The 26,156-nt window shown below is 41.1% G+C and overlaps 1 protein-coding gene across 1 annotated transcript in view; it reads left to right on the top strand.

Annotated features, from left to right (window-relative positions):
- The window catches only part of Appbp2 (amyloid beta precursor protein binding protein 2), a 46,453-nt gene that overhangs the window by 7,335 nt on the left and 12,962 nt on the right, over positions 1-26,156 (top strand). Inside the window, exons 2-9 of the mRNA XM_028772348.1 lie at positions 9,308-9,396; positions 10,575-10,726; positions 11,691-11,814; positions 16,658-16,826; positions 21,759-21,848; positions 24,140-24,207; positions 24,286-24,391; positions 25,321-25,445. Of these exons, the coding sequence (XP_028628181.1) occupies positions 9,308-9,396; positions 10,575-10,726; positions 11,691-11,814; positions 16,658-16,826; positions 21,759-21,848; positions 24,140-24,207; positions 24,286-24,391; positions 25,321-25,445 (923 nt within the window). The remainder of the gene's footprint in view (positions 1-9,307; positions 9,397-10,574; positions 10,727-11,690; positions 11,815-16,657; positions 16,827-21,758; positions 21,849-24,139; positions 24,208-24,285; positions 24,392-25,320; positions 25,446-26,156) is intronic.

Below are 26,156 nucleotides of genomic sequence, written 5' to 3'. Positions count from 1 at the left end.
GGCAGTTAACACAGAGACCCACAGCTGGTTAAGGTGCTGTGGGATGCTTAGCTCATGCCCCCTTTTCTCAAGGTTCAAGGTTCGTTGTGGAGTAAGGAACTAAAGTCTGTAAGAATCAGAGGGAGGAGATGACCACAGTGAGACTGCAGGGCAGCTGCATATGTGAACTGCAGCATCGGTGACAGCATGCACTAGTCCTGCTTCGAGCCAGACTGCATTCCCAGATGGTAGCCACTGGGAGAGGAAGAGTCACGTCTCTTTAAGGATATGGCCCTTGGAGAACAACTCAAGCACCAGTGGATGGCCTACAATCAAGAGGATGTGGACAGCGCAAACTGAAATCTGTTTTGTTTTGTGTGTGTGTGTGTTTTAAATTTAAAGAGGGCACAGAGTTGTGTTGTCAAGGAAGGAAGCTGGATCTGGAAGGAACTGAACGAGGAAGGATTGAATATGATCAAAATACATTGTATAATAGTCTCAAAGAATTAATAAACATTTTAAAGGGGGCTGGAGAGATGGCTCAGTGGTTAAGAGAATTTACTGTTTTTGCAGAGGACCAAGGTTCAGTTCCCAGCATCCACTTGGTGGCTCAGAACGGCCTGCTACTCTGGTTCCAGGGGATATGATGCCGCCTTCTGAACTCTGGTTCCTGCATGGATATGGTGTGCGCGTGCGTGCACACACACACACACACACACACACACTCAGGTCCATACACATAGTCACACAGTGTAGTTAAATATTTTAAAACACTTAAAAAAGAAAACAGTAAACCCAAGTACTTAGAAAAATTTTGAAAGTTACTGTGAAAAGTTAAGCATATAAGATTCATTGTTAGATCTTATAAATGTGTTCATAGCATGGTTGGGATGACGTATCTATGTGTAAAAATTGGGGTCTTGTTACCAACTTCTGAACTGTTTAAGAAAATAATAGAATAACAGTACTGAATACTTGGTTGCTAATTATAAACTATAGAGCAGAGACTGTCTTGAGTTTGTCTCTTCTGTGTTGCAAACTCATCCAATGGTGGTAACTACCAATTTGCATTGTTCATTCCAAAAATTTAAATGTATATCTAGTACCAGAAATCATGCTAAAGACTGGGAGTGTAGTAGTGACTTTATAGATTGTAGAATGTGACGATGGTTAACAAATACCTCTCCCATTTATTCTTTGTTTTTTCAAGACAGGGTTTCTCTGTGTAGCCCTGGCTGTCCTGGAACTCACTCTGTAGACCAGGCTGGCCTCGAACTCAGAAATCCACCTGTCTCTGCCCCCCAAGTGCTGGGATCCATTTATTCTTTGAAATGTAAATATACATTTTTTTCATTTATTCTCCTCTGTTCCCACCTCCCTTCTCTCCCAGATCAACTCCTTTTCTGTTTCCTTGTTGTTAAAAAAAAAAAAAAAGGAAAGAAACAGCAGGCCTGCAAGGATATCCACCACACAAGGCCTAAAAGGCTACAATGACTGGGCATAAACCCTTATCACAGCTGGATGAGGCAACCCAGTAGGAGGAAAATGGTCCCAGGCACAAGCAAAAGAGTCAGAGGCTCCACTGCCATTCTTGGGAGTCCCACAGGAACACAACGCTGTGACACAGCTATAGGGTATATAAGAGAGCCTGGCTCAGACTCATACAGGGTCCCTGTTTGTTACTAAGTTTTCTATGAGCCCCTATGATCCCTGCTTAGTTGATTCAGTGGCTTGTGTTCTCGTAGTGTCCTCTGGCTTTGCCTAGTGGCCTGGTGTTTGGCTGTGGGTCCATGCATCTGCTCCCATCATTTTGCCTCTGTGAAAACAATAGAATCTATGAGCATAGCAGAGTATCATTAGGAATTATTTTGTTGACTTTTTTTTTTTTGCTAGTTGTGTTTGGTTCTATGCTTGTTTGTCTTGAGCCTGTTTCTGGAAGTCATGGGAAAAAGCAGACTGAATTTGAATGAGAACTCTGAAAGAGCTCCATGAGGAAGTAACATGTTAGTAGAGACAACTTCAGTTATAAGTTAACCAAAGAATTCTGGTGCTTGTGCTTAATGTGGGGTAGTGGTGTATATACCCAAAAGTCAGGACTGAAAGAGCTAAGGGGGTAGGAACGTAGGAAACAAGGCTAAAGAGGGAAAAAAGGTGATGAAGATGACTTTCAGGAGTTGGTTACATTCAAGATTTTGGATTATGTTCTAACTGCATAAGAAGTGCAATTATAAAGAAGATTTAAAATGAGAATGGTATATTTGGGGTGGTTTTGTTTTTTTGAGTTAGAGAGTCTCCGCATATAGCTTCAACTGGATTGGAACTTGCTGTGTAGACTAGGCTGGCCTCCAGCCTCTGTCCTTTGAGGTGCTGGGTTACAGGCATGTGCCACCATACCTGCCTAATTTATGGTTTTTGTTGTTAGTTTTTAATTTTGTTTGTTTTTGAGACAGGATCTTACTAAGTAGCTTTAGCTGGTCTCTAACTCACGGTGTCCATCCCCATTTGCTGTTAGTGTGGTTGAAGGGTCACAAGGGTGGAGAGACCGGTCTACCAGACTGTTAACGGTAATGGAAGTAAAGGAAGGTGGTGGAAGTGGAGGTTCTGAAATACAGATCATCACCGCAGATATGTAAACCCCTTAATGTATTTATTTAGTCTTAGCCAAATTCATGTACACACAGATGAATTGTGGATATACTCACTCTTACCATTATTCCACCCATTCTGTTGTCATCCCCCATGGTGGCTGAACCTCTGAAGGAAATGGTACCCTCCTGGGTGTGTGTGTAGAGAGGTACTAGCTTTTTATTGAAAATTTCAAAGTTTCATGTGTGCATATATATTGCTTATATAGTTAGACACACAGCATTCAAACAGAAGTGATAGTACTCCAGTTTGGGAGGAACTCACTTTTTGTGTATCATGGTATCCTTGGTAACAATCTCCTCTCCTTTAGACAAGCTCTGTGTGTACATGCTCATGTAGTTGCTTTAATTATTTCTTTCTTTTTTTTTTTTTTTTTTTGCTTTTTGTTTTTTTTTCGAGACAGGGTTTCTCTGTGTAGCCCTGGCTGTCCTTGAACTCACTCTGTAGACCAGGCTGGCCTCGAACTCTTGAACTCATAGATCCGCCTGCCTCTGCCTCCCAAGCACTGGGATTAAAGGCGTGTGCCACCACCGCCTGGCGCTTTAATTATTTCTATGATTTTGTTTTTGTTTTTGTTTTTTGTTTTTGTTTTTGTTTTTCGAGACAGGGTTTCTCTGTGTAGTACTGGCTGTCCTGGAACTCACTTGGTAGACCAGGCTGGCCTAGAACTCAGAAATCCGCCTGCCTCTGCCTCCCAAGTGCTGGGATTAAAGGCGTGTGCCACCACCGCCCGGCTCAATTTCTATGATTTTTAAAATAGTTTTTCTTAGACAGTAGTTTTGGGCTTGATTCCTTTATTGTTTGCTTGTTTCCTTTTCTTTGATACAAGGTTTGGCTATGTAGCTCTGGCTGTCTTGGAACTCAATATGTAGTAGACCTCCAACTCACAGAAGTTCACTTCCTCTGCCTCCTGAGTGCTGAGACTAAAGGTGTAAGTCACCACAACCAGTTTGCACTCAATTTCTTTTATATTCTTTACAAAAATTTCTTTGTTTTTGTTAGAAATTAGACTACATTGATTTGCATGCTAATTTGATGTTAAAACTAAGCTGTTACTTTCTGTTTGTGATTGATTTTGAATGGGCTTTGGGCCTGCCATGCCAGTTCAGAATCCATGGACAAGGAACGATTTCTGTAAGGCTCCAAGTTGTCTGGGTTGGAGTTGGCTTGCATTGTCCAGGCAATAGTTGTCTTCACTTACATTATAGAAAGTTGACAGTGGTTCCTGGAAACCTTTGCTCTTAAAAAACTTGATCATTATTGCTCTGTGATCTTAGTACTCCTCATCCCAGCCAGAGGATCGGAGGCTAGAAGATCACACAGTGAGTTCAAGGCCAGCCTAGGCTTTATGAACTTAGTCTCAAAAGGCAACAAAAGCCAAAAATTCCCTCTTAATCAGGTATAGGGGTGATATTTAGAAAATGGTGCCCAGTCTGGCTTGTTCCCAGGCAGCCACCATGTTCTTGATGCTCCTCAGCTCTGACTGGGGCTCCAGCTAGCTAGATGCGCAGGCCCTGGCACCCAGGAGATGCCAGCGTAGGGGGTTAGCAGAGCCATCCCCACGCTGCATCCACCAAGCTCGGCTGAACCCCAGACAATATCTGCCATCCTCACAGTACCCAGTAGAAATGAGACTCTTAAAGCTTAGTGATTATCTAAAGGATTTATATATTTCAAAACGTTCAATCAACAAGATGCCCACACAATTAGAGTTGTTACTCAGTATCTAACCTTTTGATAGAAGTTGCTACCCAGGACAGCTTTCGGCCCATCTGTGGTTCTCCATGGCTGATAGCCTCCTTCCTTTCTTCCCCTACCTCTCTTTCTCCCCTCCCCTTCCTCTATTTCTCCCAGCTCCACCTCCTCTTCTACTGCCTAATCACCCAGCTCCACTGTGAATACAATGTAGCAGAATAAGTATCCTGCTATAATCAGGCTTTTTTTTAAGCTAATAATTTATCAAGCAGATATCTATATATAGGCAAACACTACTTTGGAAACTAAAACATCAGGGATACTGTTTACTCCTGGGCCCTTGGGTGAGAAGAAAGAGAGGAAGCCTTGGAAAAACAGGCCAGGAACAGAATACAGCTAGTAAAGGAACAGATTGGATAGTACAAACTTAGACAGACAGATAGATAGAATTACTTTTTATTTACATTGGTGTTCTGCTTACATGTATGTCTGTGAAGGTGCCAAATCCCCTGGGATTGGAATTACAAAAGTTGTGAGCTGTCATGTGGGTGCTAGAAACTAAACCTAGGTCCTTTGGAAGAGTTTTCTTTATATTTTCTTAAAAGATAAAAGAAATCTATTTACAAGGGCTTTAGGGCAGCTGGAGGAGATGAAGGCCTTGGGAGAAAGGGAGGAGCCGAGTAGGTAGAAGGTCCTTGTACCTCTTTACCCCGTCCTCCTTTCTCTTCCCTCCACATCTAGTTAGTCTCTTTAAAAATCCACTATAGCATTGAGACTGGTAAGGGAGGGCCTAGAGCTTGGAGGTAAGGATTCATTTATCTCTGCCCTTGGTTCTTGGGGTCTACCTGGGGCAGAAGCCCCATTTCCACTCCACTTGGGACTCCTGGATGCATGTGGAGGCTGGTTGGGGCCCTCAGAAAAAGTGTGGGTAGGTCTGATATCAGGCCCCTGTCAATGGAGATAACGAGGCCCACAGTCCTGTTGCGTGTCATCTCGTCCAAATCCCCCAGCACCTCAAGTGAGGAAGGGTAAGAGTTGCTTTGCTGGAGTGTTGGATGATAAGGTCACCAGGATTGAAATTGAAGAGGGGTCAGAGAAGTGAGTGAGCATTTGCTGAGGAGCTGAGACACTACAGTTCATCAAAGAAGCTGTGGACCTAAGCTTCTAGTAAGGAGAGCCTTGAGTCAGGTGTGGGCTCCAGAAGAGCCAGATAGCTTTGGGTATCATCTGAGATTTAGATACCTTTGTGCAGGCATGAGCTTTTATGTTGGAGAACTCGATCTCTGTATAGTTGGGGTTTATCTTCCAGATTTATTCTTCAGTTGGTGTTCCTAGTACCATCATCTCTATGAGGTAGTTTATGTACTGTCCCCAGGGAACATGAGCTGTCCAAGTAGAGGGCAGCCTCTGACCACATAATTATAGACAAGACTTAATCATTGACCCTAAAGATGAGCTCTGGAAAGCAGGAGTACCAAAAACAAATGCAGGAAACCCTGGACTTCCCAGGGAAATAGTAGTGTTGAGATCCATCCACCTGTAGGTTCTGGGCTGATAGGTGACATGTACTGTGTGAATTGATGTAGCTAAGTTCTAGAACTGGTATATGTGCCTTAACCTAGATACAAAGATGATCAGTTCAGCTTTTGGGCCACTAGGAACACTGTGCCAGCCATGTGTCCCAGCACCAGATTTAATACAGCTCATCTTTTTGGAGAGCAAAGGTAATCTTGATTAGGGTTTTATTGTTGTGAAGAGATACCATAACCAAGGCATCTCTTTGGTTTTGTTTGTTTGGTTGGTTGGTTTTTTTTTTTTTTTTTCAAGATAGGGTTTCTCTGTGTAGCCCTGGCTGTCCTGGAATTCACTCTGTAGACCAGGCTGGTCTCGAACTCAGAGATCCGCCTGCCTCTGCCTCCCAAGAGCTGGGATTAAAGGTGTGAGCCACCACTTCCCAACGACCAAGGCATCTCTTATAAAGGACAACGTTTAATTGGTGCTGGTGTACAGTTTCAGAGGTTCATTATCACTCTGGTGAGAAGCATGGCAGCAGCTAGGCAGACATGATGCTGGAAGAGCTGAGAGTTCTACATCTTTATCCAAAGGCAGCCAGGAGAAGGGCTGGCCTCTGCACTGGGCAGAGCCTGAGCATAGGACCTCAAAGCCTACCCCCACAGTGATGAACTTTGTCCAACAAGGCCACACCTTCTAATGATGCCATTTCCTATGGGCCAAGCATATTCAAACCACAAAAAGAGATGTGAGAAAAAAGGGAGGCAGAGTCTGGGAAGGTGTGTAGAGAATAGGAGAGAGGAACTGGACCTCATTGGAAAAGCAGATAAGAAAACATGGAATTAGAGTGGAGCAGAGCCGGGCGGTGGTGGCGCACGCCTTTAATCCCAGCACTTGGGAGGCAGAGGCAGGCGGATTTCTGAGTTCGAGGCCAGCCTGGTCTACAGAGTGAGTTCTAGGACAGCCAGGACTACACAGAGAAACCCTGTCTCGAAGGAAAAAAAAAAATGGAGTTGTTGAGTTAGCTCAGTGGGAAAAAGCCTTCTGTGCAAGTTCAGCGATGTCTCCAGAACCTTGTAGTTGAAGTGGTTCCAGAAGATGTGCTTGCAAGTCACGCACAATAATTATGAATAAAATTTAAAAATAAGAGTTTTAGGGATTAGATAATATTTTTATCAAAAGTTGCTATCTCCAACAATCTTTTGGTCTGCCAATTGTATTAATTTTTACTTTGGGATAAAATAAGGGTGAAACAAACTTAAAGCAACTGTTAAGTCATTACCCCGTCTGGTAATTTAAACAGAAGTCCATTTTATCTAGAAAAGTGAAATGTCTCAGTGTAGAAAACCGTCATCCTTTGTTACAGGTCAGGTTTCCAAACTCACAGAAGGAGTTCCCTAAATGCATTCAGATCCTAGTTAGCAGGACAGCAATTTTCAGTTAAAGGCTATTGTGAACTGCAATTCACAGTAATGATGCACAGTTGAGTTTGTTTTTATTTAACTGCCAAGTACAGGCAAAATGCCTATATAATTAGTTTTCATTTTTTCTATTTTATAAAGGAAAGTCTAAGGTTGATAACGATGAGCCAGTTGTTTTGGCAAGGATTTTAGAGGGATCATGTTTATGTATGACATGCGTGCATGAATGCTCATTTGTGTGTGAATGTGTGTGCATGTGTGTTGCTGGGTGTGTATGGAAGTCTGAGGATTACTTTGGGTGTCAGTCCTCACTGTTCTTGTTTTTCTGCTGGGTGCTAGTCTCCTGTCTCTACCTCCTATCATCAGCATAGGGTTGTTGTGATTACAGCCTCATGCCTGTGTGGCAAATGCTTTAGCCACTGAGCCATTGGAAGCTAAGAGTTTGTCTTAGTGGGGGGGGGGTTGTTTTTTTTTTTTTGTTGTTGTTGTTGTTGTTTGGTGGGGGAATGTCCAAGTGTGTTGGTTACTACATTTTTGGTTCTGCTTTACATTATTTTGCCCATAAAACTGGAATCTGGTTATAAAGTCTCAGCTTTATTTTTAATATTCTGTAATGCCTAATTGTTAAGTAAGTGTGACCGACTATTGGTACCAGCTCTTATTTTTCTGATACAAAAGTCATTTCCAAGATTAGCAGTTTTCTACTTGTGAACCAGGTTTAAGCGGTAATTTTATAAACGTCATCATTCCATGAGCATCACAGTTGTGCTCTCTTTCCTGGGCACGTGGTCCCTCTCCTCATCAGCACCTGTTGGGTCTGTAGAAATGTGTGCTCCTGTGTTCACTGTCCTCTTTCATGTTGGAGATGGAACCTAGGGCTTAACCTGGCCTTCCTGTGTGACTGATGATCTTCTGCCCGAGTATGCTTAATTTGTAGTTTGCTTTTCCTGCACAGAGTAAACTGTCTGCCTCTTTTTTTTTTTTTTTTTTTTTTTTTTTTTTTTCAACTAATGTTCTCATCAGTTAAGTTAAATATTAAGGAGCTATATGCAAAGTGAATTAAGATGACAAAATTTTGTTTTTGTACAAGTGTTTTGACTGTTTATATATCTGTGTACCATGTGTTTGCCTGGTGCCGAGGAAGCCAGAAGAATGTGTTATATATCCTGTGCCATTGGACTTACAGACAGTTGAGAGCCACCATGTGGGTGCTAGGAATCAAACCTGGGTCCCCTGAAGAGCAGCCAGTCTTTTAACTGAGGAGCCACCGCTCCAGCCCTTTTTCCTATTTGTTTCTCTTTAAAGATGTTTTTACTGTTTGTGCGCATATGTGGAACTCAGAAGACAGTTGAAGGAGTCAGTTCTCTTCCTCCACCTTGTGACTGAGCGTCCGTTTTCAGGCTTAGTTACGAAGCTCCTTTCTCACTAGGCCACCTTGGCAGTCCCTAAATTGTTCTTTTAAAACAAAACAAACACCAACAACAAAAAACAGTTCTAACAGGTCAGACTGTATGAGCCCTGTCATCCTGGGATCTTTAGAATACATGTACTGTATAAAGTTAGTGCTTGTGAAATTTATGCGGAACTAAAACTGAGGATTTGAAATGGGCTGAAGGGCTCAATGTAGCATCTTGACAGGCTTTGCTTTCTAGATACTGTCCTTGCTGTTAGTGACTTAAAATTATCTGATTTTGTATAAAGGAAAAAAGAGGCAGATTTAAGTTTCTCAAATAATAGGCTTACATATACACCACTTCCTGGTATTTTACCATGTTCCAGATGCTTCTGTTTCACAGTAGTAATCCTGAAAAACTTTGTACAATTGTTAAATTTTTCTTTCTGGAGCTGGGTAGTAGTTAATGTCTTCAATCCTGGCCTAGGCAGGTGGATCTCTGATTTCAGGACTCACTTGGTCTAGACTTGAGTTCCAGGACTACACACAGAAACCCTGTCTAAAAAATAAAAATGCCTTTAGTACAGTCCATTGTTTTTCTATCACAAAGTTTAAAGTTAAAAAGTTGGAAATAATTATTTTTGTGTTTTTATTACTACAGCTTTACCAACAGGGACGCTTATGTCAGCTGGGCAGCGAATTCTGTGAATTGGAAGTTTTTGCTAAAGTTTTGAGAGCTTTGGATAAAAGGTAAACGTGTGTGTATGTGTATAAGCTTGCTTCCTTCCTTCCTTGTCTCATGTGGGTCAAAAGGGCCTTGAACTTGCTGAACTTCTGATCCTCCTGTCTATTTGAGTGCTTGGATTACAGATAAGAGACAGGGGAGCAAAACAAAACAAAACAAAACAAAACAACCCACCACCACCACAACAATAAAACCCAAAAACCCACTAAAATGTATATACCACAAAATTTGCCGCTTAAAATAATTTTAAAATGTATAATTCAAGGACTAGAGAGATGTCTCAGTGGTTAAGAGCACTGGCTGCTCTTCCTGAGGACCTGGGTTCAGTTCCCAGCAACCACATGGCAGCTCACACCTGTCTGTAGCTCCAGTTTCAGGGCTTCTGACTCCCTTATGCAGACATACATGCAGGCAAAACACTAATGAACATAAAAGTAAGTGATTAAAAAATGTATATAATTCAATAATATTAAGTACACTTACCTTGTTTAACTATTAGTAATAGACATTTCCAGAATGTTTTCACTATCAAAACAAAAGTTATGAGTAGACAAAAACTCACCACTGAGTGCTATGATAGCAAATTCCATGGTGTGGAAAGTATAGCTCAATGAAAATTCTTGAAGAACAAAATGATAACGATAGCCACACTTTCTGTATAGTGAGAGTAGGTCAGAGAACATGCTTTTACTTTATAAATACACAGAACACTTACTGAGGGCGGTTTGGTTTTGTTTGGAGGCAGGGGCTCATGTTTAGGTGTTGGTCCTCACCTTACACCTTACTTGAGCCAGTATCTCTCTTAGTGTTCTCTGCTAACATTTGCCAGGCTAGCTGACCTGTGAGCCTCTAGCAAGTCTGTTGTTCATGCCTCCCATGTCCCTCTAGGGTACGCTGGGATTACTGGCGTTTGTGCTACTCTGTTCAGCTTTATGTGGGCTCTGCAGTCCAGACACAGGTTGTCAGGCTTGTGAGGCAAGTGATGAGCCATCTCCCTAGCCCATTGTTTTTTCATTTTGGAATGTATGTGATTTGTTTTTTACAGACTTAGTCTCACTCACCTTATTCATATATATATATATATATATATATATATATATACATATGTTTAATGGAGGAGTAGCTAGCTCTAAAGGGATATGATCAGTGACCTCTCAAAGAACCATTTTTCTCTTTTCTGCAGGCATTTGCTCCACCACTGTTTTCAGGCTCTGATGGACCATGGTGTTAAGGTTGCTTCCGTCCTGGCCTACTCCTTCAGTAGACGGTGCTCTTACATAGCAGAGTCTGATGCTGCAGTAAAGGAGAAGGCCATCCAGGTTGGCTTTGTCTTAGGTGAGTAATAGCAAAGGAGAGGGCATTTTATTCTGCAGTGGTCTTGTAGTTAAATCTAACTAGAAGGTTTCTTCAAGAGTTCCCAATCTGTACAGGCAGGTTGTAAGCAGCCGTCATACCTACCTAAGTGTGGCCTACTCAAGTTCAGTCTGTATGTCCTAAACCTTTGTGGCGTTCTAGCCCAGGCACAGTAATGACAGCATTTACCTAGGAGGAAGTAGACTTAGAGAAGTTGAGTAAGTGGACCATCCCATAGTTCTGAATGAGCTATATTTAGCATGAGTTATATCTGTGATCCCAAGCATGTCTTTCTACAGTATCAGGCCATCACCAAATTCTTTAGCTACTTACTATTTACTGTATGCTTTGGCATGGGACATAAATCTTTTCAGGGCTCTGTTTTGGTTTTCAATTCCAAAAGTAGTTATTTTTAATTTTGGGCAAGCTACTGTAAGGATAACAGAAAGATCACTTTATAATTTCCTGGAAAGATTGCCGGGCGGTGGTGGCGCACACCTTTAATCCCAGCACTTGGGAGGCAGAGGCAGGCGGATTTCTGAGTTCGAGGCCAGCCTGGTCTACAGAGTGAGTTCCAGGACAGCCAGGGCTACACAGAGAAACCCTGTCTCAAAAAAAAAAGAAAAGAAAAGAAAAGAAAAGAAAAGAAAAAGAAAGAAAGAAAGAAAGAAAGAAAGAAAGAAAGAAAGAAAGAAAGAAAAATTGTATGATAATTTTGTAACCTGAGTAATTTCACAACTGTACAGAGTTAAAAGTATGTTTTAGGCAATTATTTATTCAGATTACTATTTCATCCTCATGTCCCAGAGATCAAACTTTTTAAAAGTTAAATATATACGATGTTAGTATTTTGGAGTTTTTCGTTCAGGTGTTTACTGTAAGCATGTCTCTGGCGTGTCTCAGGCAGTTTACTGAGTCATTTAATGTTGCTGCATTTGTTCTTCAGGCGGCTTTCTTTCCGATGCAGGCTGGTACAGTGATGCTGAAAAGGTTTTTTTGTCCTGCCTTCAGTTGTGTACGCTACATGATGAGATGCTCCACTGGTTTCGAGCAGTGGAGTGTTGTGTGAGGTAAGCTGAGCAGATCTGTGATTAAGTGCTACTTAGTTACAGTGCTACTTAGTTCTAGTGGTACTTAGTTACAGTGCTACTTAGTTCTAGTGGTGCTTAGTTACAGTGGTACTTAGTGCTAGTGCTTTGGTCTCAGATTCTGCCCTTGACAACTAATAGTTGAAGTTGATTAAATCTTTAAATCTTTACATCATGATTTCATTAGTCCCATCTCCCCCCCCCATACACACACACACACACACACACACACACACACACACACACACGTGCGTGCGTGCATGTGGAGAGAGTTTTTTTATGTAGACCAGGGTGGCCTCAAACTCTGCCTCTCCAGTTCTGGAATTTAAGTGTGTGCCTTTAATCCCAGCACTTGGGAGGCAGAGACAGGTGGATTTCTGAGTTCGAGGCCAGCCTGGTCTACAGAGTGAGTTCCAGGACAGCCAGGGCTACACAGAGAAACCCTGTTTTGAAAAACAAACAAACATGTGCAACACCATGCCTAGCCTATTTTGTTTTTTAATAAAGTAAAAACGTCCTTGAATGTTGGGCAGGAAACAACTTGACCATAGACTTAAAGAGAACCAGAACTTCATATTTCAATTTCCTGAAGTCCGGAGATAAATAGAGATGAGAAGCTAAATAAACAGTGAGATACACTGGTATCTCAGTGTTTGAAAGAAAATAGTACATATGCCTCACTGAATTTTTAGGACAAAGGACATCTACCAAGACCCAGCAGGTATAGTGTATACTAAATACTAGATTCCCTGTAAATCTTAGAAAGCAGAGCCAGAGCCTTTAGTAACCTCTGAGTCAGTCACTAGCAAGGGGAATGGCATCCCTAATCAAATACTGCTTCAGATCAGTCACAGCTTACCTCCCCCTCAGTCCTATGCAGACATTGTCGGTGCTTTAGCAAGCTCAGGCTCTGTCATCAAGCAGGAGGAGCAAGAATGGCTGACAAAGAGCTGACTGTGTGCTACATCTCACAGTGATTTCTTTATTAGCTTAAATCCAACTAAGTGAAACAGGGAGGATGGAGGTAACTGTAGTCAGAAATCAGAATTGATACATGGCTGCTGACCTAGATGTTAAACCCATGAGGGAATCTTATGGAAAGCTGTACATTATCAGTTGGAAATCTGGATTAAAGGAACAAATTTCTAGAAATTCACAAACTATCCAAATGATGATAGAAAAAAATTGAACATCTCAACAGACTCATAACAGGTAGATATTGCAAATGTCTATTAACAAGTAGAAATTGCAAATTTCTTATCAAAGAAAATCCAGTACTAGAAGATTTTGGTGGTGAATTGTTTCAAGCATTTGAGTTAGCACTGTTCATCCCAAACTACTACAATGCTGAAGAAGAGTCCCTTCCCAACTCATTTTATGAGGTCACTATGACCCCATTAATGAAAGCCCAGGAAAAACATCGTAAGAAAAGACAATTAGAGACTGGTACCTCCTTAAATATAGATCAGAAATTCTTTTTTTTTTTTAAGATTTTATATATTTTATTTATATGATGAGTACACTGTGGCTGTCTTCAGACATGCCAGAAGAGGGCATCAGATCCCATTGCAGATGGTTGTGAATCACCATGTGGTTGCTGGGAATTGAACTCAGGACCTTAGGAAGAGCAGTCAGTGCTCTTAACCACTGAGCCATCTCTCCAGCCCTAGATCAGAAATTCTTAACAAAATACTAACAAACTTAAAAGAATATCTAAAACAATTTATACTGTGATTTGTTTGTTTGTTTATTTATTTATTTATTTATTTATTTATTTTTCCAGGCAGGGTTTCTCTGTGTAGCCCTGGCTGTCCTGGAACTCGCTCTGTAGACCAGGCTAGCCTCGAACTCAGAAATCCTCCTGCCTCTGCCTCCCAAGTGCTGGGACTAAAGGCGTGCGCCACCACTGCCTGGCTATACTGTGATCTTAAAGTGAAATTTAAACCAAGAATGCAAGAGAACTTCAACACACAAAAGCCAAGTAGTATATTATATAATAGACTGAATATGATAATGTTTTCAACAATGGACGTTGAAGAAATACTTGACAAAGTCAGCTGTCCTTTCTTAGTAAAAGCATGCAGAAAGCTAGGGCTAGAAGGGAACCTCCGTGCTATGACAAGAGCATTTATGACAGACCGACAGGGCATGGTGGTCTGTGCCTGTAACAGCAGCCTGAGCCACATAGCAGGACACTGTCTCAAAGAACCACATAGGGTGATTCTGTGGGGAGGGCGGGGAGGGAAACACAGTTAACTTGGTAACCCGCTGGATGTTTTTTCTCACTGGATCAAGAGAAAGATAAAGGATGTCTTCTAGAAGTAGTCCATATTATGTTGGAAGTTTTAGTCAAAGTAGGCAAGAAAAGGAAATAGAGAACATCTGACTGGGAAGTGGGGAAAGGACTGTATTCATTGAACCCAGAGACTTGTGACTGGTGTAATGATGTACATCTGTAACCCCAGCACTCCAGAGGTGGTGGTATTGGCATTGCTGAGAACAACCCAAAACCCCTACAAACTTTGCAGAGGACAGTATCAAGACACAGTTTTACTTTTGTGATCTTAGCACTCTAGGGACATAGCAAGATCCTGTCAGTCTTCTTTCCTGTACCCAGCTTGTTCTTACACACTTACTTTCAGGTAGAATCTCAGTATATATCCAAGGCTGGCCAGAAACTCAGTTCTCCTACCTGAGCCTTCTGAATGTTAGTGCAGGGGTACACCATCATTCTCACGGATACTTGCTCAAATAAAGACAGCCTGCAGAATGGGAAACGGTGCTTGCAAATCAGGTATTGGACAAGGATCTGGTATCCAGAGTGTATCAAGAAGTACAGTTCAACAACAAATGGCCCAAGTTTTTTAATAGACAAGGAACTTGAGTAGACCCTTTCCAAAGAACCTGCATAGATGGTGTTGTGCATATGAAAAAAAAAGTTAGTAGCAGAACTGTAAGTCTGTAACTAAAGGGAACTAAGTCAAACACATTAGAAGATACCCCACTTCGTCTGTACCAAGGCCATGTAGGATTTTGTTTATCTCAGGGGCAAGAGCTTTGTTCAGCATGTTTCATATCCTAGGATGGATTTCCAGCAATGCCAAAACAAGCAGAAAGTTAGTGGTATCGAGGATGAAGAGAAATTGCAAACCTTGCGCACTGTAGCTGAGTGTAAAATGATGCAACTGCGCAGTCTACAGTTTAGCAGCTTCTGCAAATCTAAACGGAATTACCATGTGGCCAGCAGTTGTGTTCCATGGTGCGTAGTCAAGAGCAGGGCTGGAGATACGGCCCGGTGGCTAAGACTACATACTCGTTTTGTTGTGTTTTAGTTTTTTGGTTTTTGAGACAGGGTTTCTCTTCGTAACTCTGGCTATCCTGAAACTTACACCGTAGACTAGCCTGGTCTTGAACTCAGAGACCCACCTGCCTCTGTCTCCCGAGAGCTGGGACTAAAGATGTGCTCTACCACTGGTCAGTTTATATTTTATTCTTGTATAGGGCATGAATTTGATCCCCAGAACCTACATCAGGCAGTTCACAACTGCCTGTAACTCCAGCCCTAGGATCTCACACCTCTCTGACATCATACATGGGTGTACACATGTACACGTAAATAAATAATAAGAAAACAAGCAGAGACTCGAGATTTGTATACTGTGTCGCAAGAGCTAGAAGGTGAAAAGAATCCAAGTCTCTATCTACAGATAAAAAGATACTTGTTCTGTGTATACATGAGGTCACTCCATTACCCAGGCTGGCCTTGAACTCATTCTGTAAGCCAGGCAGGTTATTGCACAAGCCTTGTGCCAACAGCCCCATTCAAGTATCTGTTGATTTTTACTCTTGTGTGCTTCTTCATACTTGAGTTCCCTACTCAAAAAACAGTCATTCCACCTACCGTTCTAGATCAGTGTGATTGATTAGCCTTCCTCTTCTGCAGAGTGCTAGAGAATGAACATAGGGCCTCACAGATGGTAGGCAAAGGCTCTACCACCTAGCCATGCCTGCCTCTTAGGTGGTTTTGTTTATTCTTAAGACAGTTTCATTATTTAGGCCTAGCTCTGTGTCTAGAGTGCCGATACAAATGTCCTGCTTGGTTGTCTTTGAAATGTCATGCTTTTATTGCCTCTGAGTTCTAAGCATTTTCAAATAATTGTATTGGCTCTATAGATGATTATGGCATTCAACCAGCAGTGTAATGGATAAGTATTTGTTCTAACAACTATTCTTGTTTCATATAGTCTGTAGATACAGTCTACTACTGCCTAGGGTTTAGTCTGATCTAAAGCATGTTGATACTCTTTGATAATTTGATTGTTAGCAGGCTGCATTTTATTTTGAGTAGCGTACTCGGGATTTTCTGCCACAGGGGTAGAGGACAGATAGGTCGCCCGGTTGCATCATTGACTGTACCATAGTGGCCTTATCAGCAGAAGTGAGCATGACCAGGAGCAGTGGCAACTGCTGAGATGATACAGATGAGAGAGTCGAAGAGAACGGCAAGGGGAGGTGCGTCCGATTCATCGTCTTCACTGTTTTCTGTGTTAGGTCTGAATTTGGAACAAAAGGTTTTTTGTGTGTTTGGTTAGCACATGTTGAGTACACAAAATATTTGAATATTTAGAGAATGAAAGAAATTGGACCAGATTGATCACAGAAAGCTTTCAGTACTGTCAGTGCCACGTTAGATAAAATGGTTCTTTCAAATGCCGAAATTCAGCCTGTCTCTCCTTGTCGTTTAGGTGCTGCTGCATCATTTTAAGAGACTGTCAGGGTCACTGTCCTGGTAGCACCAACAGTAAAGGACTTTTGTCTTTTACAGGTTGCTTCATGTGCGAAATGGAAATTGTAAATATCATCTAGGTGAAGAAACATTTAAATTAGCTCAGACGTACATGGATAAGCTGTCTAAACACGGTCAGCAAGCAAATAGAGCGGCTCTCTATGGAGAACTATGTGCGCTCCTGTTTGCAAAAAGCCACTATGATGAGGTAAGTTGGCTTGTTGTTTTGAGACAGGGTCTGTTTGTAGCCCAAGCTGTCCTTAAAAATGTGATATTCCGACATCAGTCTTTAAAAAGTACTGGGATTGCAGGCATGTGCCACACAGTGCGTGGTGAGATAAGCCAGTCGTCTCTTCTATGTCTTCTAAATTGCATTTCATGTATTGGGTGGTCTTCAGGGTTATTTTTCTGTTTAGTTTTTCAAATAAGATTTAGACCAGGCAGCCCAGACCAACCACAGGCTCATGATCCTTCTGTCTCTGTACTCTTGAGTGCTTCAGTCAGGTTAAAGGCCTGTGCCACTATTCCCAGCTTTCACGTATAATGGTCCATGTAATAGATTTTATTGCAAAGTGGAAAAATAATTTTCTAATGAAATATATAAAAACCAAGCAGGAGCATTTGTAAGGTGGACCTTAATTATTGCAAGTAAAATATAGGGCTTTTAAAGTTTTTTGTGCAGGTGTTTGACCAGCTTGCTTTAAGGGAGATCCTGATGAGTCTTCCATCAGTGCATTTGGTATGTCACTCTTGGTTAACTATTTAATCATGAGTTCAAACATAAGTATTTAATTTGCAAAGCACCCTACCACAGAAATGTTTTAAAACTTCATATAGTTAGCATCGTTCTAAAAATGTTTTTGTACTACTTTGAAACAAAATTAGCGGTCTTAGCATTTCTATTACTGTGATAAAATGCCATGACCAAGAAACAACTTGATTTCTTCTTAACATCAGGGTAAGAACTCAAGGCAGAAGCCTGGAGGCAGGAGCTTCTGCAGAGGCTGTGGTGGAGTGCAGCTGGCAGTCTTGTTCACCACGGCTTGCTCAGCCTGCTTTTTTGTTTTTGTTTTGTTTTGTTTTAAAGATTTATTTATTTATTCTATGTATATGACTGTCGCTGTCTTCAGATGCACCAGAAGAGGGCACTAGATCCCATTACAGATGGTTGTGAGCCACCATGTGGTTGTTAGGAATTGAACTCAGAACCTCTGGAAGAGCAGTGCTCTTAACTACTGAGCCAGCTCCCCAGCTCCTCAGCCTGCTTTTTTATAGTGCTCGGGTCCACCAGCCCAGGGATGGTCTCACCCATAATCCATCATCAGTCAAGAAAATGCACTATAGGCTTGCCCACAGGCCAATCAGGTAGGGCATTTTATTAAAGTTTCTTCCTCTCAGTGACTGACCTGTGTCAAGCTGACATAAAAACTAGATGGCACAGTCTCTTAAAATTGTAAACCAGATTTTTGGGATCCAAGTCTGGTGAAGCTCTTATTTTTTTATCAGTTATTTTGAATAGCAGTTCATCTTAAGTGGAACAGAAGAAATGGGGACTTGCATAAATAAGATAACAAGTAATTCTTTTTCTCCATCTTTTGGTCTTCCAAAATTTTTATGAGTGTGTTGTGAAGGGGTGCATATGCATGTGACTGACTGGAGGTTGGAGGTCAGTGTTGAGGTGTTCTTCGGGAGCTTGGGTGGGTTTGTGTTTGCATGTATGTCTGTATGTTGCTATGTGCACGTGAGTACAGAGTTTCCAGAGGAGGCTAAAAGAGTGTTGGACCCCTGTTAAAACAGGCGGTTATGAGCAATTTAATCTGGAGATTGGGAACTGAATTTGGTTCATATGTAAGTGCTCTTAACCAATATGCCATCATGTGTGTGCATGTTTAGTATGCATGAGTGTATATGTATGTTTTGATACGGGTGTGAGAGCACATATGTGCTAATCCATCGTTTAGGCAGGAAATCTCAATCCCTGTTCCATCTTGAGATAGTACCTCTCAGTCAAACCCAGGACTTACCACAATGGGTAGTCTAGTCAGATTGCTGGAACAGAGATCCCCTGTCTCCACCTCCCCAGGCTAGAATTAAGATGTGAGTCCCTCCATGGCGCTCCCCCTACAAGCATTTAAGACAAATTCTCTGGTGCTCTGTGACCAGGCTCAGGTAAGCTACTCTAAAGGTCCACCTGCACTGGGATAACTGCACACCACCTCAATGAACTTTTGGCCTGGGTTTTGGGGATCAGACTCTCAGGTCAACTTGTGCAGTGTGCACTTTGCACTATCTCCCTTGTCTCCCAAATTATTTTGTTTCTTGATATAATAGCAATTATATCACTCTCCAGGATAATTTATTTTGCCTTTATTTTTAACCTGCTGATCACTAGGAAAAGATCATTTTTGTTTATTTTGCCTCATTCCACAGATGCCAGCTCATTGCCTGCCACTTGACCTCTATGCCAGAGGCCAGCTCTGGCATTCTGGTTCTCTCTTAAAAGAGTGTCAGCAGGGGCAGGAATTGGTCTTGTGAGAAATTAGGGTTGCTTTTTAATAATAAAACAGTTACTTGTCTTAAGTCTTACGTTACTTTGCTGCGGTAGCTGGCCTACCTCTCTGAGTTCCTCTGGGTCCAAAAACTGCAGAGTCTTTTGTGTTTAGTGCCTTATCATAAAACATTGGGGGATTAAGTAAAAGGTTAAGTGTTAGGATTTCTTTTTTCCTTGTCCACAACAGGGGAGGAGGTTTGGAGCAATAAACTTTTATTGAACCAAGAGAGTCAATTGCAGAAGGAAAAGCTTTTATGCAAGTAAATATGCATAAACTCACATACATTCATATAGAAATTTATGAACACACACTCACACACCTTCATGCAATCCAGTTGGGTCCAGCTACTTAGTTATCTCATGATTACATACTTAAACACATATCCATACCTACATATGCATATGTGGAGCAAAAACCCAAGGGCCAGTGCAGAAAGAACCCTGGATGAAAAATGAGCTCAAGTCTTTACTGCATAGAGAAAGAAAAGTTTCTACCCTTTTATTGCTAAATGAATTTAACCCAAGTCTGTAAGAAAAAACTTTGTCTTCTTTAGTAAGATTAAGCCTCCCTTACTGTTAAGAAAAGACCTGTTCCATCCGACGGTAAAGAGAAGCCTGAGCCGGGCGGTGGTGGCGCACGTCTTTAATCCCAGCACTTAGGAGGCAGAGGCAGGTGGATTTCTGAGTTCAAGGCCAGCCTGGTCTACAGAGTGAGTTCCAGGACAGCCAGGGCTACACAGAGAAACCCTGTCTCAAAAAACCAAACCAAAAAAAAAAAAAAGAAGAGAGAAGCCTGCCTGCTCTTTGTCCCTCTTTCTCTCTGCATTCTGCATATCACTCCCTTCTTCTGCTCTTGCCCTAATGTCCTCTTTAATTTTTAAGGGAAAGTAAAAGGGGGAAAAATCTATCAGGCTATATGTTCTCTAAATTTCTATGTTGCTTTCTTAATTTCTAAGTTACTCCACTCTGCTGTCCTCCCCTCCTGCTCCTCCCCATACGCCGTGCAATGTAATTCTTCCTCGGTTTTTGTACCCTTTCTGGAATAGATCATATTTAAGTTGACACTGAAGTTTTGTATAGATAAACCCAGTCAGTATTTTATCTTCTGTCCCTGTACACACAATAAATTGTTAGTTCCCTTTTATGATGTTTGGTTGTTTTAAAACCTCTCCTAAGTTGTAAATGCCTGCTTTCTGTCTCAGAAGCAATTAACTCTTGATACTTGAAGATCATTAGAGTTCTAACTGCAGTATTCATATCAGAGAAGGCTCTAATGGTATTCTATTACAAAGGGCTTAATAATTACTAGTATAATTTTAGGAATTCTTATAGGATCATCATTAAGAATTAAGAAATCATCTATTTGTCTATACAGCATCACTACAAGTCATTACACCCTCATTAATCTACAGAAATCTTCCCAGTAGGGTGAGTGAACACCTCGTGATTGTTATATATGCATTTAATAATAACAGGAAGGCATATTAATAGCAGGAATCTTTCCTAAGACATGGCCCCAACCTTGCCTAGAAGACTCTTCCATCCGTTGTAGTTTTACAGTGCACAGTGAAACCGTCTCAGGAAGATAGCCTCTTAGTTTTTAGCTCCTCTAGATGGCTCTGGTTTGTTTTTGGTTTTTTCTCTGTGTAGCCCTGGCTATCCTGAAACGCACTCTGTGGATCAGGCTGGCCTCAAACTCAGAGATTTGCCCACCTCTGCCTACTGTGTGCTGGGATTAAAGGCGTGTGCTACCACTGCCGAGCTATACCTTAGTTGTTTTTTTTTTTTTTTTTTAATACGTGATTATAGTTCATGCCATGATGCCGTGGTATCAGTGAAATGTATTAATGAACATGGATTGCTTATTAGAACCATAGCATAAAGGAGGCACTGCTGAACAGACAGTACAGAAACATCTGGGTATAGTAGCACACACCTTTAATCCTAGCTCCTGGGAGACAGAGGCCAGTTGCTTGGATTTCTCTGAGTTTGAGGCCAGCCAGGGCTACATAGTAAACCCTGTCTCCAATAGAAAGAGAAGGTGGATAGAAGAGTGGGAGATGGGGGTGGGGGAGAGAATGATAAAGTGTTACAGAAGGGAAAGGAAATAGAGGAAACTATCTAGGACCAGTGTCTAAAAGATGAACTTGGTAGACTAAAGGCCCAAAGAAGGGGATGCTTCTAAGGCCATGGGGATTCTGTTATACGAAGGCCTCTGGGGAAATAGGATACGCCTCGTTTTCTGAATGTGTCTGTAATACTATTATTTAGAAAAACTGGTTTTGACGGGGAGTGTTTGATAGGACTCTGAGGCTTACCTCCATTGAACTCAGGAAAATCCTCCTGCCTTGGCCTCCCTGAACCTGGAATTACAGGTGTGCACCACCACACTTGGCTTCAGAAAACTGTGGATGTAAAAATAAAAATAGGGTGATCAGCTCATACTTCCAAAATTTGTCTGAGAATTTCAGTTGTAAATATTTTGTGTGTGTATGTAAGTAGTTGAACTCTTATGGGATAACTTCACAGTTTCATTAAATATTGTCATTTACTGTGTTGCTGTTCTTTCTCTTTTCAATTCTTTCAAAGGCATACAAGTGGTGCGTTGAGGCAATGAAGGAAATTACAGCAGGCTTACCAGTCAAAGTTGTGGTGGATGTTTTAAGACAAGCTTCTAAGGTGAATATGATCTTTATAACACTAAATATATTATAATAACTTAGTTGATCTATTAACTAGATTTGTTTTCTAAGCTTCTCTGCTTAGTTTTAGAAACTTAGTTTCTAATCAAAACTGTCTCATGGCTGGGTAATGACCCATGCCTTTAATCCCAACACTTTGGACACAGAGACAAATGGCTTCTCTGGGGTTAACCTAGTCTACATAGTGAGTTCCAGGACAGCCAAGGCTGCATAGAGAGATCCTATCTCAAAAAACAAACTTACAAACAAAAAGCTAGCTCATCTGTTTAATCTGTTTTTCCTTTATTAAAGAAACCTGTGAAAATACTTGTTTTTCTCACCAAAGTTCACATGACTATAATACTTGGTTTTTGTTTTTCCTAAATCTCTCTCTCTCTTTTTTTTTTTTTTTTGGTTTTTCGAGACAGGGTTTCTCTGTGCAGCCCTGGCTGTCCTGGAACTCAATCTGTAGACCAGGCTGGCCTCGAACTCAGAAATCCGCCTGCCTCTGCCTCCCAAGTGCTGGGATTAAAGGTGTGCGCCACCACCGCCCGGCTGTTTTTCCTAAATCTATGTAGTAACTTCAATTTCTTACTCAGAAATCCTGTGTGACCTGATGACATTTTGTAGGTAGAGGGCCGGCACTTCCTTCTTTCTCCCAGGATTGTTTTATTCAAGATAACTTGTTACATTTGACCTGCTAGACCGTCTTTGGGTTTTTCTCCCCCTCTGGTTTCTTTTTCTATAAATAAGTATATGAACTTTTGGAAGCTGTTTATTATTACCTCGCTTTGAATTTTCACACACACTCTTTGTCCAGAAGTTACTCACACTTGAATATTTCGTTTTGGTTGGTTTTATTTTTTGGATTAGAAGACACCACTGGTTTTGTGAACTACTGACAAGTTGTTTGTGGGTCTGTAACTGTGGCTAGCCCTCAGCTTGCTACACAGTCATGATTGCCCTCAAGGTGTCGTCGTCACTTTCTTAGGCTTCAGGCATGTCCTAGCCATTCACTCTAGAGGAGATTAGCAGCATATGCAGGTAGATAGTGTCTGTATGAGAAAGATGTTAGAATGCTTAATTGAAACATTAAATATGTTTGTATGAAGTAATAACATGCAAATTTTATGTATGCACATGATGTTAAAGAGTTTAGAAACTGGTAATCCACATGGTTCAAAATATTTTTTAAATAATTGAAAACTTGAATTTCCTCTGTATATAAAAATTATCATGTGAGCCTGTGGCCATGATAGCCTTATGTCCCAGATCTTGTTTGGTCTCATAAGTGAGTGGGGGAAAGCCCTGAATAGCACAACCTGTAAACAGCAGGTGGTATTTAACGAAAGGTCCAGTCAGATGGCTCGGTGGGTAAAGATACTTGCCACCAAGCATGGCAACTGAGTTCAACTATAAAAGACTCATGTGGTAGAAGGAAAGAACCAGCTGCTGCAAACTGTCCCCTGACCTTCACAGATTCTGTTCAGTTGTGCTTATGTGCATATGTGCACTGTAAATAGTTAATAAGTAATGTTAAAGTATGGGACCAGAGAGGCAGCTCAGCAGTTAAGCACTGGCTGCTTCTCCAGAGGACCCAGGTCTGATTTTCAGTACCCACATGGCAGCTCACAACACCTGTAACTCCAGGTCCAGGAGCTGTAACATCTAGCATACCATAGCAAAATACCTACACACATAAGAACTACACACACACACACACACACACACACACGCACACAAAGGGAAAAAAGTTTATTAGAACCCATTCCATAAATGGAGTGTGTGTACACTTAAAAATACTATGCTGAGTCCTCCCCACAACATTTTAATATTATAAGAGGGTAACCATGCACTGGCTTGTGGATTACCTTTGTTATAACAGGGTTTTTTTTGTTTGTTTGGTTGGTTGTTTGGTTGGTTGGTTTGGTTTTTGGAGGCAAGGTTTCTTTCTTATCCCCAGCTGACCTGAGCTTGGTCTTTTAGACCACTGTAGGCTGGCCTTGATCTGAGAAATCCGCCAGCCTCTGCCTTCTGAGTGCTGGGACTAAAGGTGTGCACTACCACAGCCCAGCTGTTATAACAGCTTCATAGTGGAAATGTCAGAATTTCCCCAAGTTGTTTACAGATAAATTATTAAAATTATTATAAAATTACTAAATTTGTAAAGAAATTACAAGTTGAAAGAATCATTGAAGTTTTTTTTAATTATTAACTGTTATAATGTGAGCTGTAGCACACTAATGAAGCATTTCAGAGTTGTTTAATAATTTCCCACTTTGTTTTTAGGCTTGTGTAGTCAAACGTGAATTTAAGAAGGCAGAACAGTTAATTAAACATGCAGTGTATTTGGCAAGGTAGGTGATTGTTACTCAAGGTGCTGTTTTAATGTGTTTCTCAGCTTTAGATACTAATACTTCTGTATCTTTTCCTAGAGATCATTTTGGATCCAAACACCCAAAATACTCGGACACGCTGCTAGATTATGGCTTCTACTTACTCAATGTGGATAATATCTGCCAGTCTGTTGCAATTTACCAGGTATGTTAATGTTTATTTCTTTCTCTGCTTTTAATCTAAGTTGACTTGTTTGTCATCTGTAAGACATATATAAAATAACTCTTTAAGGAACTGGAGAGATGGACTTGTTTGTCATCTGTAAACCATATGTAAAGTAACTGTGTGAGGAACTGGAGAGATGTTCTGCAGCTAACTCTGCAATTAACACGGGCTGCCCTTCCAGAGGACCAGGTTTAATTCTCAGCACCCACATGGCACTTCACAACTGTCTGTCACGGCAGTCTGACATGCTCACACAGATATACGTGCAGGCAAAACATCAATGCATATTTTAAAAAAGCAATAGCAGACCAATTTAAAAAACAAAAAACCAAAAAAAACCAAATAACTCTTTGAGCCCTGACTTTCTCCTGTAGGCCTCACCATTACTTTACTAAGCACTCCTCCATAAAAGATGTAAGAGTCAAATGTTTAACAATTGAAGAAAATAGTCCAGGACTAAAGGCATCAGGCTCTAGATCTATGTTCCACAGTTCTTTCTGTCTATGATTTGCCCAGACGATGGCTTAACTTTATGGAGGATTTATCAACTGTCAATCTAGTAATATTTTAGATCTTGCAATTGTTATTTCAGGTTAAAGTCCTCTACCATGACATTAGGTGTCATGTCACTGACTTTACAGTTAATAAAGAAGGGTACAGAAGAAGCTGTTAGGACTGAGGCCGAAACACTGTGGTAGAGTGCTGCCTTACTGCAGAAAATTGACTGATACGGTTTACCAGACAGGTTTCTTTATAGAACCAGGTTTTTCGGGGCAATTTGTAGCTTCTGCTCTTCTGACAGAACTTTCTCATTTGAAATGTAAAGGATTAGGTACATGGAGTGTGTGGATAGTTCATTTATCTTAGGTAGTGTACCATATTATTAAATGTCTTTATGATTCTTTTAGGCAGCCCTCGACATTCGACAGTCAGTGTTTGGTGGGAAAAATATTCATGTAGCGACAGCTCACGAAGACCTGGCTTACTCCTCATACGTTCACCAGTACAGCTCTGGAAAATTTGACAATGCGCTGTAAGTTCCACCTTCTCTGAGAAGGTTAATACTGTTCCCTAGTGTGGTAGTCCTTAAGTATTGTATGGATAAATTTGTCTTCCTGGTGGGATAAAATGTTTTTGAAGTCATTTAAAAACCATCCTGATTTTTTTTCCACCCCGATTTTTAAGACATCCATTTATCCAAGCTTCTCTTGGTTTCATATTAAGATTTATGTATTTCTATATTGGAATGAGCTTTTTTTCAGTATTTCCTGTATTTTTTTGGTTTTGTTTGTTTGTTTTTTGATTAATTCATAGCCTCTGTGTCAATGGTAAATTTAACAACCTACAAACTTATTGCTGAAAAAAACCAAAAAACTGTGTCAGACATGCTCATTTATTCCTCTCTCCTGTGACTGTTTCATGCCATGACAGCAGAGTTAAGTAGTTGTGAGAGAATATTGCCAATGTAAAGTATTTACTGTATAGCCCCTAACAAAGGAAGGCTTCTGAAGCCAATTTAAGCTGGGCGGTGGTGGTGCACAGCTTTAATCCCAGCACTTGGAAGGCAGAGGCAGGCAGATTTCTGAGTTCGATTTCTGAGGCCAGCCTGGTCTACAGAGTGAGTTCCAGGACAGCCAGGGCTACACAGAGAAACCCTGTCTCAAAAAACCAAAAAGAAAGAAAGAAAGAAAGGAAGGAAGGAAGGAAGGAAGGAAGGAAGGAAGGAAGGAAGGAAGGAAGGAAG

Source organism: Grammomys surdaster, unplaced genomic scaffold (genome assembly GCF_004785775.1).
Source record: "Grammomys surdaster isolate TR1022 unplaced genomic scaffold, NIH_TR_1.0 213, whole genome shotgun sequence".
In the NCBI taxonomy this organism is placed as follows: Eukaryota; Metazoa; Chordata; class Mammalia; order Rodentia; family Muridae; genus Grammomys; species Grammomys surdaster.
Note: the sequence above shows the minus strand (reverse complement) of the source record. Positions and strands in the feature narration are given on the sequence as shown.